Source organism: Mchenga conophoros, linkage group LG16, assembly GCF_057382185.1.
Source record: "Mchenga conophoros isolate Kocher_MC1m ecotype Shallow Benthic linkage group LG16, M_conophoros_male_GT1.1, whole genome shotgun sequence".
NCBI lineage: Eukaryota > Metazoa > Chordata > Actinopteri > Cichliformes > Cichlidae > Mchenga > Mchenga conophoros.
The window spans coordinates 18,358,344-18,372,449 of record NC_140541.1 but is presented as its reverse complement, the minus strand read 5'-3'; the positions used below and the strand labels follow the sequence as shown (position 1 = coordinate 18,372,449).

General features: G+C 38.0%; 1 protein-coding gene across 1 annotated transcript in view; it reads left to right on the top strand.

Moving 5' to 3' along the window:
- The window catches only part of LOC146556568 (T-cell surface glycoprotein CD3 zeta chain-like), a 9,714-nt gene extending 39 nt beyond the window's left edge, over nt 1–9,675 (top strand). Inside the window, exons 1-7 of the mRNA XM_085248794.1 lie at nt 1–124; nt 5,228–5,322; nt 6,805–6,834; nt 6,993–7,013; nt 7,130–7,189; nt 7,284–7,313; nt 8,299–9,675. The exon at nt 1–124 is cut by the window's left edge and continues 39 nt beyond it. Coding sequence (XP_085104920.1) covers nt 61–124; nt 5,228–5,322; nt 6,805–6,834; nt 6,993–7,013; nt 7,130–7,189; nt 7,284–7,313; nt 8,299–8,376 — 378 coding nt within the window. The 5' untranslated portion in view covers nt 1–60 and the 3' untranslated portion in view covers nt 8,377–9,675. The remainder of the gene's footprint in view (nt 125–5,227; nt 5,323–6,804; nt 6,835–6,992; nt 7,014–7,129; nt 7,190–7,283; nt 7,314–8,298) is intronic.
- Nucleotides 9,676–14,106: the final 4,431 nt, after the last annotated feature.

The following is a 14,106-nucleotide window of genomic DNA, read 5'->3' as shown; positions in this document are numbered from 1 at the left end:
AGGAAACCAGAAGCATAGCTGTCATAAGATAGATAGGCTTGTTTTTACAGACAGAGAGCCATGGACACACTGGGGAAAGGTGTGTTTGCGCTTTCCGTACTAGCGGTGCCTGTTTCCTGTTCTGGTAAGTCAGACAAATGCAAAACAGCTGCTTTAAAAAAACAATAATGTAATGATTTTCCTGCATGTGAAAAAAAGAAGCTTAAACTGTCTATCTGACTGAAAAGACAAACATAAGCTCTCTGGCATTAAAAACCTCCAAACGAAATTCTTTAAACACAGTTCTTTGTTTTTTTTAAATCTCAGTAAGTACATTTATTCATGCGCTGTAGTGGTTTTACTTGAGTTATACCATTTATTTAAAACATTAACATTTATCTTAAAGCGTTATTTCATTTTTCAAATTCTTACCATTGCTACAACAAAGCTGTAAACCTACAACAATTTTTCACATGTACATTTACATTCATAGTTGAGGATCTGGTAGCTTTTGGAGAAATGCATCTACACTGGGACAAAATATGTCATCACTTTTTCAGTGTTTCAGTTCAAAGCAGCAGTGAGTCATGATTAGAGGAGATTTATATTCACTGTGTAGCTTTATGTTGGATGGAAAAAGTAGCTAAGCTTCTCTTACACATTAAGGAAATTAAACACGAGGGAACTTTTGTATTTTCCATTCAATATTCTAAAAATATCTGTCCATATTCTGAACATTTGAATCAAAGTAGTTGAGAATGACTAACACGACCGCTGTCCCCTAGTGACTCAAGTTAAATTTAAATACACTAAATAAACATTTTTAACTCTCTTGGACAGTACGTGCTGCAGAAGCACATTGGCCTTTTGCATTTTACCCTGCTCTCTCGAATGACTTACCTGTTGCTCCGTGCATCAATAAATACAGGGCAGCTCTTCTATGGACTTTTTATAGGCAGATTATGTTTGCGTGAATTTGACGCTTCCCAGACTTTCTCTTTTATGCCACAGTTTTACAAACGCTTTCAAGTGCTGTCTTGTGCTTCAGTCAGATTCATCGTGATGAAGGCATTAGAGAAACAAAAGCATGCATGAATAAATAATCCCCCCATCCTCCAGCTGATGCATGCGAAACCGTTACGGGAGAATTTTTTTGCCGTACGCTTGAATGCAGTAAAGACTCCTACAGCAGTAAAGAAATGTAAAGAATGGCCTCTGTGTCAACACATTCTTATGCATACTTGTTAGTTTTTTTGCGTTCACATCCATGCAACCCTTTGAAGGGCATCGTTTCTTTATTTCCCTTAAAATATAGTGCGATAATAACAGCAAATCACACTTTAACCCATTAACATGCTTTTTTCCTCCTGTTGTTTCCCCTTTAAGCACCCTAAAGCGTAGAAAAATGATCCGTCTCATAGAGCAGCACATTAATTTTGCATCAGCTTGTTCCAGCTCTTCATTAAAGCTTTATTACGCTGAAATATTCAAATAGTTCACTCATTATATTTCGTACCTTTGTGCATTATTTTAACACTGCTTTTTTTTCCTTTCTTTTTTTAATTAAACCTGACTTTTGCGGTATCTTTGGAAATGTAACATCGCCCACATAATTTGAATGACTTTGAAAGACTTTTGAGAGTCGGAACAACAGCTGCGGCGCATGAATTTAAAATTACTGGCACATTCCTCATTAAGAGGATTCAGTGGGCACAGCTTTTGTGAAGTAAACATCCTTGTCTTTACATTTCAGAGTCAGACATGAAGACTGATTCCTCTCTCATTCAGCTGCGTAAAAAAATTTGGCTTAAAAAAAATATATTTTCAAAATAAAAACAAGCAAATAGAACCCTCGCCCCAAACGGACCATAAAAATGACCCTCACTCCAAACAAAACACTGAGAACTTCATTAAGTCGTTAGGTCTTAATTGAGTCATTAAGACTCTGCTAGCTGCTGCCAGTTTCAGAGCTGATAAGTTCCTAATAACACTTAACAACCTTGGGCTCCTCTAAACAGCAGGATCTAAAATTGAACTAATTGATGCCTTCAGAGTTGTAAAGGCTATAAAAAAAGAAGACATCAGAGGGCATCCAGCATTTAGTTTCCACCCTTTGAAATGTGGTTAAGAAATGACACTTAGCGTCATAAGAGTAAAAAAAGAAAAAGCTTTGAGCCAATGTGTTTGTGCCGCTATAGGTGACAGGAAACGTGTTTACAGTCTTATTAGAAAGTAAGGAACTATACTGTGATATTTTTCATTTTTAAGTGACTTAGTGCTTGTTGAATCATGAGGCCTATCACACGAGGTGCCGTCGATGCCATTGAGGCACTGTGAGTGTTAAAGAGGAACCATGAAGGTTAAAAAAGGAGATTGTAGTGTAAAGAAAAATTCAGATAAAAGAAAATGTTCTTCTAAACTTCTCTCACAACAGTAAATATGCTCATTGTCTGAACACATTTACATTACAAGTGATGGAGTGAGGTCATTTATGAACCCCAGCCACTTTGTCAGCGACACCTGTTCAACTACTTATTATCAGCTAATGACATCACAGAAACTCGGTGTCTCGGGTTTACAGAGAATGGTCAGGAAGAGAAGAGCAGCAGTTCTCTAGGTGAAAATGTCAGAATTTCAGGAGAATGTCCAGACTGCTTAGAGGAAGTCAACAGTAACTCAAACAACAACCCATCACAACCAAGGTTTGCAGAAGAGCATCTCTGAATGCAAAACACATTGAATTTTCAGCAGAAGACCAGACTGAGTGCCACTCCCATCATCTAATGACAGGAAACGGATGCTACATTTCACATGGGGTCATGTGCACAATATTTCGAAACGATTGGAAAAACACTGCCTGGTCTGATCAGTCTCGATTTCTGCTGCAACATTGGAATGGTGGGGTCAGAATTTGGCACATACAACTTGAATCCTGCTAATCCGCCTTGCTGTGTATCCACAGTTCAAGCTGCTTGTCGTACAATGATTTGAGGGATATTTTCTTGTCACACTTTTGGCCCCTCGGTGCAGAGTAAGCATTGTTTAAACAGTGTTGTTGCTGACCTACGTCTATCCTTCTATGAACACAGCATACCAGTCTACTGATGGCTGCTTCCAGCAGAAAAACGTCGCAAAGCTCAAATAATTTCAAATATGTTTCTTTGACATGACAATGTACTCAAACAGCCTCCACAGATCTCAATCCAGTATGGCACATTTAGGGCGTAGAGGAATGGGAGCTTGATATCACGGATGTGCAGCTGAGAGTGATATGGACCAAAATCTCTGGAATGGTTCTGGCACCTTGTTGAATCTATGCCACCAAGAAGTAAAGCAGCGCATTGAGACAGACACTTAATGACCAAAATGACAGTGAAAACAAATCAACCGACAAGGCTAAGTTTGGTTAAATGTATAAAAATCGCTAAAAATCCACAATTACTAATAACATTAGAGCTTCTTAGAATATTTGAAATGGATTGCAGAAACAGTATAGGTATGATAAATACAAACAGAGCAAAAAGCATTTCTGTATATAAAAATAGAAAGAAATCATAAATAACCTGTTTTATTCATAATATGTTTGTTTTTTTTATATTTTGGTTTCTTAAGGGTTATCGTAAGCTAAAGATGCTTCTAAAGCTTCTAAATTTATCATATATAAACTAAATGTTATCTTTTTCCTAACAAGGTTCAACCCACTTACTTTTTTTTTTTTTAAATAAAGCAAATTTAAATGGTAAGTGAAAACGGTATACTTCCTTTTCTTAAGTCACTTTTACAGATCTCCTGTTTAGAAGTATAAAAATAGCCTGAGATGAGAAGAGCAGCTACATCCTGAAGCAGCTCTCAGTGATGGAGGTTTGATGAGGACGTTGCAGCCTCAGTGAATCGCCACCACTGGCTACGTTCTCACAACATTTCTTCTGTTCCAACCGCACTCTGTGATAAATGAGCCTCACAAAAACCTCAAAGCAGCCCATCGTGCAGACAGGAAGACACTCAGTGTGCTAAGCTGCATATACGTAGTTTCTTATTTCCTGTTTCAGGGGTCTTACTCAATTTTCTCATTTGTCTCACGACAAATGTTGTAGATAATGTTGTTGTTTTTCCACAACATTTGTGCACCATGTAACGGATTCATATGTACAGACGTCCTTTGGTTTCTCCCTGAATAGAGCCAAAGGTGAATTTTATAAAGAAAATTTTGAAACTAACCAAACCTAACAATGAACTAATACTTATAAATATTACATTTTTATGTATCCTAATAATATTGTTACATAAAATATATAAACACACATTTAAAAAAGTAAGCAATATAGTAATATTTAAACATAATAAAATATTTAAAAAATAAAAAATATATGTTTTATTGAGTATATTTTTTTTATTAAGAATAAAATACAATTTATAGCTACACTTGCATTACTGGATATTTGTTTTTTCCAGCAATAATATGATTTCACCATAGTATTTTTCTTAGATATCTCCTTTATTAGTGTGCAGATGAGAATTGGCATACTTCAGACTCACCTCATTACTTTTTCAAATAGTGAAACATTTGAAAGGGATTTTTTTACAATAAGAAAACAGTACCTGGGCATCTTTTACATGAAAAAACAAGGCATAATTTCAAGGAATAATAAACAATTAACCTACAGTTTTAGTGAACAGTGATGTAATACGTACACTGAACAAAAATTACTCAAGGAAACAGAAACAGTTGCTTCGAGGGATTAAAACTTTATGCCGACAAAATCCAGGGTGACTTCAGCTGGACTTGAGAAGTGGCAGAAAGATGAGCTTCTGTAAACAACAGAGCCATGACGCATGATGTAAGAATGCAGATTTACTGCAAATGAAAATCTGATCAGTATCGGTAGTTTCCTCAGTGCTGTGTGTAACTCTCATCTCTTATGCACCGCTATCTGGAACACATATGATCTTTTATCAAATAGGAGATATTTCCGCACACAGCACTACATGGCTTTAGATGCAATCAGATTCTGTTTTTATTTCACGTAAAATCTTCTTTTTCTACTCCATTGTCATATTATTTGGCCTTTGTGCTCCTGTAACGTGAGGTTTTCTGCTGAGCAGAATTAAATGATGAAAATTTCCCTTTTCACTGAAATATGTTCTTCTCTTCCCAGAACTCAGTCACGTTTCGCTATAAGTAACTTGTTATTTACTCCGAACATCAGCTGAAAATTTTCTTTTTTCTCTCTCTCTGTTTGCTCTGCAGATAATTTTTTCACTGAACCAGTCATCTGCTATTTCCTGGATGGATTTCTGATCATTTACTGCATCATTGTCACAGGGTTGTTCTTTAGAGAAAAGGTGAGTTATAGCAGCCCATGTAAAAGTTGGTGGTTACAGCGCATGCAGAAAAACATCATGGGACTGAATACCAATCCAGAACATGATCCACTCTTTACTTTGTAAAGTGTGCAAAAATCTGTCAGATTGTAACCAGTGTGTTTGGATCAGTAATGTGCTGCTGTAATCAAGAGCTTGCAACACTGGAGTCCCGCAAGGATCAACACGGGGGCCACTGTTATTTAGCTTGTACATCAATGTCTTGATTTATTTGTATGTGTCACTTATTTTCACACACAAAAAGATGAGCAATTAGCTATTCATCTGTAATATTTCATTAAAAACAGTCCAGAGGAAAGGGACACATCTCAGTGTTATCTTGCATCCTATTATTAGCTTCAGAAAGCATATAACGAGGATGTGTGGTATGCAGAAATACTAATTAGCTCACTCATATCCTGAATGTAATGATAATTTCTCACCTAAAATCACCTGTTGGTCTCTAAAGCAAGAAAAACTTTAAAACCGGTCACATCACTTTTTTAAAAAACCTGTTTAACAAACAGTTTCAATTCTGTGACGTCTTTAGATAATACAAATATTCAGAATTAAGAACCTTTTTTTTTTTTTTTTAACTCATATGTTGGTTTTGTCTTTAAAATAGTTTACAGTACTGCATCTTCACCATTAAAATATTTGTATGGCTTTACTCAGAGCAGATTAGCAGGGCGTAAAGGTCAGCTGCTTGTGGTGTGTGTAGAGTTCTTAAAACAGGATAAAGAGCGCTGTCGTTTCCCCCGAATCATCCTTTTCATAAAATACAAAGGACATCTCAAGAGCTCCCTGAAGTTTGACGAGGTAGAAATTTTCCCGTCTTGACCCGTCATGCAAAACAACCCTAACATGCACATTATTGGTCTGGTTGGTCTAAACTTAAAATTTAGACTAAAAATAAACACTATTTTTAGTCAATATTTAATATCTTCTCTCCTGTGAAATAAGTGTTTTTGTGCATAAATAAAAAGAAGAACTAAGCGTAACAATATTTAATACCTTGATAGTTTAGTTTAAAGTGACTTTGTAGCAGCCTAATAGTCAATTAATTAACTAAATGACTTCAAAGTGCAAATCATTTGTGTTGCAGGGCCAACCGTGCAACATTTTCTACTTCTCTAATCTGACAAATTCTTCTGATAAGTAACTTAGTGAATACAATTTTTCAAATATATCAGTTTTAGATTTTTAACAGCGATATAAAATAACTAATCTTCACCCCGGAAAAGATGTTTTAGAAGTTTTAACAGCATTTATCTCACTAAATGTGAGGGTTTTTGTCTTTCTGTAACAAATTGCCTCAGTCACAATTTGAAGAAATTACAGATAAACAGCCTGAATTTTTTGTCTTTTTAATCGCCACTGATAGGCCAAACTGACTTATTATATCAGATTGATCTGTGCTACATTTTATTTGTACTTTTTTGTCCTTTTTGCCTCTCTCTATAGTTTTCCAAAGGCCCATCTGTGGGAGTCACTGTAAGTCTTCATTTTCTTCGGTGTCTTTATGCTTTACAGTTGCTGCTGGTGGTGAATATTTCTCAACTGTTGTTTAAATGATATTAAATAAATGTGTGTGAGGATGTGTGTGCATTCAAGCTTCACTTCATGTTTGTGCTCTTCTTGCTGAATAACAGGAAGAAAATGGCATTTATCAGGTAAGGACAGCTTCACCTACAGCTCCAACCGCTCTGTGACCTGATCATGTTTGACTCCACAGATTGGATTGTATAATTTTGTATTATTATTGTTATTTGTTTTCATTTATGTCCAGGAACTTGAGAGACCAAAAGATGCTGATCCTTACGAGGTGCTTGACCCATCAAAAAGAAAGGTTTGGGACACTTCATTTGTTGGTAAACTTCTTAATGGTCACATTCTCACATTTTCTGGTGCCTTTATTCTCGTTTTGTTTTTGCATATTTTAGAAAAAAGCAGGCAAGAAAAAGAAACCTGAGGTAAGAAAGTTTGTTTACTTACAGGGTTTGACAGAAATATTTAACCAGTAAAGCATCTGTCCTCAGAGTAGTGCTGTTGTCGCTCTGCTTTATTTCATATCCCCATGGTTCCAAGAGTCTTGCAAAAATTTCAGTTTCTATGCAGAAGAGAAACAATGCTGAGGGCCCTGTAGGCATTTAAACAGCAGATGTTTGAACTTGCCAGAGCAGGAAAAACACACAGGTGTTGCTAAAAACATCAGTATCAATAACCTGTATTGCTCAAGTCCTGACAAGTTTGCTGCAAGACCAGGATGCTGAAACTTTAAAAAATAGAAAAAAAAGAGAGAAAGGGTAATTTGAAACAGAAAAGTTGGAAGGATCTGAAGTGAAAACAAATGTATTAGACCACCACCCAGTGTAAGGTTTATGCCACAGCTGCTGTAAATTAAAAGTATGGATAATTACCAAAAATCATATTTCATGTTTCTGTAATGGTTAATCAATTAATTTGCACAAGCACTTTAATCAAAATTATATTTTTAATGCTAAAGTATAATTATGATTGTTGTAAATGAATTTTCAAATTTACTATTGTACAAAAAAGGGAAAAATTGTAAACCACTTTTTAAAAATTAAAATACAGTTATTTACCTGCATTACTGGACAGAACTGTTGGTTTTAGAGGTTGAACAAAATGCTTGATGGATTTCTGACAGATTTCTAAAATATTTGTGTTGTTAATAAGAGGAACACTAACAATCACAAAAAGAGAGAGAGCCAACAAATTTTGGGGTGTGGCCCCCTCTTGGTGGCGCCCCTGATATGGAGACACCATGTAATCAAAGCATCCTACTGACCTTGTGATGATAAACTGCCTGAGTTTACATGTTGAATCACTGATCTGCACAGCGGATGGATTAAATTGTGCAGACTCTTCTCGGTTAGGAGAACTGAAGGTCCCATCAGCGTGGCGCTTTAACCTTTTCTCACCTCTTTACTGCAGACGGCGAGGGACCCCCTTGAGTCTTTGATTCCCAGTACCTCATCTCCTCGTCCTGTTCCTCCTCTGTCTCCCCACTGACATCCTACAGTATCAGCAATAGTGTTACTAAACACAATTCGAGTCATTTATTAAACTAACAAGAAATAAAATAAAATAAAATTGTGGCTTCAGCTTCTCAGATATGAGGATTTGCTTCTAAATTAAATGTCTAGTCAGAGAAAATAGTTTGTAGTCACTTTGTATTTGTGTTATGTTGTGATAAGCTTTTCTCTCATGTTATACAATAAAAACTAACAAAGAACCCTACATTAAGGCTAAAAACAAACTCTTTATGAGTTCAGATATTTGATGTAACCATTTTTACATCTTTAAAGTTGTACTTGCACAGCAGCTGATAATGCTAAACAGTTATCAGCAACAGTAAATCCAGCAGACAGATAAAGGGAATATCATCAACAGTCTTCTTAAAATGCAACTTTCTGCTGGGCTCTGACCAGACTTTATATTGTTGTTGTCTAAGTGCCGCCCACCCCCATGTCAGTCCAACTGCAGTCTGAATCCAAATCAAACCTGAATCAGTTCAACTATTCCTGCAAAACAAGTTTGAGCCATGGAGGCTCCACCTTGCAACCCACAGCGCCAAAAGAATCTGCAACATACTGAAGCCAGAGATGACTGGACATCCCCTTACCACGACCTGCCAAAGCCGGTGGATTTATATCGCAGCAGATCAGTGCGAATTATATTACTTATAATACTTGGCTGCTTGAATTATGTTTTTAGAAAATGCTCATGTATTGGGATTCTCTCACAGATACATCTCAAGGGTTTACAGAGATGAAAAAGAAAATATCCAGTGAGGGGATAGGAAACACTTGTTACACAACTAAAGTATGCAGAAGAGCATCTCTGAACAAAGACTCTTGAAACAAATGGGCTACAGCAGCAGAAGACCACACCGTCTTCTGCTGCTCCTAAGACCAGGAAGTGGTCTTAGGAGTCTCAATTTCTGTTACAACTTCAGATGGTAGGTTAAATATGTTGCATGGGACGACTTCATAGCATATTTGCATCAACTTGGCATTCATCATTTAAACAGCAGAGACTGAGTATTGTTACTGACCATGTCCATCCCGTTATAACCAAAGTGTACCAACAAATCAATTTTTGAAATCTTTGTCCTAAATGTTGTATAGATGGAAGCAAAATCTGTCTGGCACTGATGTATAATGATTAAAATTTGCACATTTAATCCCAATAAAAGACAAAGCACATGTCAAAACACTTGGAAAATGGTTTAATGATGTTTACAACAAAAGAGAACTGTACATTTACAGTAAAAGATTATCTTTATATGTGTATAAAAACAAAAATACAGCAGACAAATGCATCAAAATCTACTATGTATCCTGATTCACATACTTAAAACTCCTACACAATCTTTCAGCTCTATGCCGCCATCTCTGGAGGCCTTTTTTTTTTTGTCGTTTTTGTCGTATTTAGATCGGAGCAGTGTCCCTCAGTGTTGTATTCCACAATGGAAACCAAAACTCATTACATTCGAGTCCTGGAAGTCAATTAATATCAGACTGCAGAGTAAGAAAAGGGAAATAAAACAGGGACACATTCCTTTAGATGAGCCCAAGCTTCCAAAGTGAAATGTTTTACAGAATGCATTTCTTGAGATACACAGACACAATATGTACATGGTTGGCGATTTTTTTTTTTTTTTTTAAGTTATTTCTCTCTTGTTGAAAGCCATGGTCACTTGGGCTGTGAACTGATAATCACACACACACACACACACACACACACACACACACACACGCGCACACACACGTACATATATATAACACACCCAAAAACATACAAAAATACTATATCTTTAACCTACCAAGAGTAAGACAGTTCTGCAATTAGTTCCATGCTGTGACAGAAAAGAGATTACAACAAACAAACGAGGAACAGACGCTTTTTCACGCAAGTTTTTTCTCAGAAATATACCAAAATATACATCTAAGCTTTGGAATTACTGAGGCTGGGACTTTAAAGCCAGTGCTGGGTTTGTCTCTTAATACACATGCTGCAGGGTGAAAGGGAGAGAGAGAAACCAACAGAGACACACACAGGACAGAGAGATATCTTTGGTATCTGCATTTGTCAAAAGTTAAATATTTGGATTTTTGCTTTGGGATAGCGCTTGTGAGGTCCTACAACCTCACTTGGAGTAAAGCATTAAACAAAGTGTCACTGAAGCCCTGCCGACCAGGAGGTCTGAGTCAGAGGGACACAGTCCATGCAAAGTGAAGGACCATGATGCATAGTGTCACAGCTGATCAGAGTCTGTAGTGAGGAGTCAAAGAAGAGAGCAGATGAAAGGGAGAGGAAGGAGGAGGAGGACAGGGAAGGGGACACAGCAGAGAGTTTTAGCGAATGCAGGATGTGTATTCCTGGAGACAACAACAGGGTCATGTCCTGGGACTACAGTGTACAGATGAGGAAGAGAGACGCACTGAGAGGCAGGAATAGCATTTTTCGCCGCAGTCCTTGAGAAAGGAACGACGGAGGGTGGGACATCAATCCAACCAACCAAACGACAACAGCGCTCAAGACAGACAATCATACAGAGTCCTGAGCAGATACAGTGTGCACAGGATCAACCCTCAGTGTGTATTAACAAACATCACCCAGCTACCACCGCATCGGTTCGTGTCCGCCGGCGAAGCCCGCCCGGCCCCTGCTACCCCTCCCTTCCGATCCCCGCCCACAGGCACTGAAACCACTGCAGAGGCGTCGAAGGGGGCGCCGGACGCACATTCGAATGCAATTTTAAAAAAACAAAACAACAACCTCTTTACAAACGAATCGAGGGGCGTGCAGCTGGGATTTGATGTTGAGCAGTGAGGCGGGGATGGGCGAGAGGCGGCGTCGATCACATACAATCAAGTTAGTAAGAATTCTTTGGTTATCGTTGGTACCACAGGGGAGCGAGAGCGGGCTGCGACGGCGAGCCATCACGTGGGAAGAAGTGCACATACCTGTACCAAGCCAAGAGTGAGAAAATAAATAAAGCAAGATTGTCAAACTTAAAAAAAAAAAATAAAAAAAAAAAAAAAAAGGTGGGGTGGGGGGTGTCCATAGAATTCATCAAAATTCACGTTTTCATGAATGAAATCCTTCAGTGCACAAGAAATTGTGGAAGAAGAGCAGCAGATGTTTGCCCCTTGTTACACACAGATTCACCTTTTATGCCTTCTCTTGTTTACACCTCTTTGTGAGTACTGGTATGTAGTTCGTCTCCCTCTTGTGGCGGCTCCACAACCCTTCACTAAGTACAGGTATGAACACGCTTCTCCACTGACAAGTTGGTGTATTTTAGTCTTTTTTTTTATGATTTTTAAAAACATTTGTTTCATAAGTAGATTAAAGCAGGTTTCACTCAATCTTGAGTTAAAAATGAGGTATACAACAGCTCCTTTAGCCTTATTGGTGCGCCACGCAACCTTTGACATTTAGTAAAAGGAGAAAACAAACAAACAAAAAACCAAAACTCTCAGCAAACCAGTGTGGTGGGTCAACATACCGTCTGTTAGATGCACAGCTGATCCGCAAGAATCTCAGGATCACCTGAAACCGAAGCTTCACAAGCAAAGCCAGTGGCAAGCAGACAGTTCGTGAGAGTCCAAGCGGACCCCAAACAAACTGAAAGCTGGCTTGGCTCTCGGCAGTGGCTTGCTTAAAGCTTGAAGTTAATTTGTAAAGACCCTCAGTCAGGAAACTTCAAACAAAATCCCAAAACAAAACAAAGTCCTCTTGTCTCACCCTTTTTTTTTTTTTTTTCAAAAATCAGTCTAAACACCTGCTGGAAGATGGGAAAGATGCACCAAAATGGTTTGCAGACTGTCCTCCCTGGCCTCTCTTTAAATGACACACTCACACAAACACACCTGCCTGCTGGAATTATTAGTAAAGCTTTTTCTCACAGGTATATCCTCCTACCTGTCTAAGTCGCACCTAAAAACCATAGGTAGCAACATAATCGTCCCACGCTCTAAAATGCCCAGAGTACACTGTACTGTTTCAGTGAAAACAATGCACCAGGTGAGCTGGGTGCCCATGCTCTCTCTCACTCTCACACACATACAGAACAACAATGCTACAATGCTCATGTCTTCTACGTAACAATAAGGCATAAATGATAATGTTAATCTTCTTTGTCAAACTAAGAAAGCCAGTGATCTTGCCCTCTCACACTATACAAAACAATTAAAGGCATAAAGTAATACATTAAAAAAACCAAATGATTGTTAAAGACAGCACAGCAAATCAAATCCACAACAACTCAACCAAATATATATATTTATACATCTATTAAAAGATTAAGATCAAATGCTTCAGAGTCTCCTATTAACCACAGGACCTGTCTGCCAGGAGCGCCTGAGCGAGCCCCTCCTGTCGAACAGACGTCGCTGGTTCAGCGAGGCGTCATCTCGAGCTCCATCTCAAATTTTTTGGTCTTGACAGTTTAATAAAAAAAAAAATGAAAAGAAAACTTAGGGGAGATTTTTTTTTTCTGGGGGGGGAAGTATGATAAACACTACATTCAGTCTTGGTAACATACTGGTTCAAATATAAAATATGAATATCTTACAAGTGTTTATATATATATTTATATGTATAGAATTAAGAAAAGATCGTTTCTCTAATTCTTAAGTCTTTCCTCAGATAAATATTTCAGTAACATCCTATGGTGCCAGTGGCAACTGGTTCATGTTGCTTGCAAACCTCCAAAACTCCAAACAAGCACTGAAACACGACTGAGTTCTTCAGGGCTCTTGTGGCCTCAAAGTTAAGGAAAGAAAGAAAAACAAAACACACCCACCAAGCTGCAAAGAGAAAGGCTTTTACTTTGGCAAGAAGGATCTCAAAATAATATTTAAACCTGGAAATACCCCATAAATAGTAGTACTAGAAAATAGCAGTAGTAGGTTGTCCTTGAAATGGTTCCTATGTATGGTTCATCAGTATAAACGCTGAATGGCAAGCCAGTCAGTAATTATACATTCTACAATGCTGTATACAGAGAAATGTCTAAAAGGTGAACCTATGTTTGAAGCGCTGCTGAGGTATATTTAGTCAAAAATAATTCAACAGAAAAGAAGCACACGAGAGGGGAACGGGGACAAATTTCACTGCTTGCAGTCTGAGTGAGTTACTAATTGCTGTGTTTGTCATTTTGAAGCAGAACAATGCTACTTTTGTGTGGGGTTTAGCTGAACGTGCAGCACAGAACGGTACTTATCCCACCGCTGTGTTGGCTAAGATAAGTTCGGGGAGTTTTTAAACTAGTCCCCAGACAGATTTCGGGTGCAGCATATTCGTTTCCTAGCATGCTGGTTTGAAACGGCGGAGCTGAGAGGAGGTGAAGTATTTATGGATTTACATAAGTGATCCCTCCAGCAGGGATAGTGCGAACTACAATACCCTGATTCTCACAGGATGTAGTCTTAAAGCTATTAGAAAGCATGCAGGCGTCTTGACAGCTCAACTCTGACAGGAGTCTCAGCAGCAAGTTGTTAAAGCTAAAGTTTCTGTGATCCTTATCCAGCAGCACCAAATCACGAAAATCAGGTATCGACTGAGGAGGGAGAAAAATAAAGAAATAAATTGTGGAGATTTAAGAGAGTGAAAAGCAACTTGTGTGCTCAAGACAGGCACAGCAACTACTGAGGAAAACCACTTTGGTTCAAGCTGTTGTTTTATGGCTGAATATTAGCACAAAACCAAAATCAGATCTTTTCCATTATG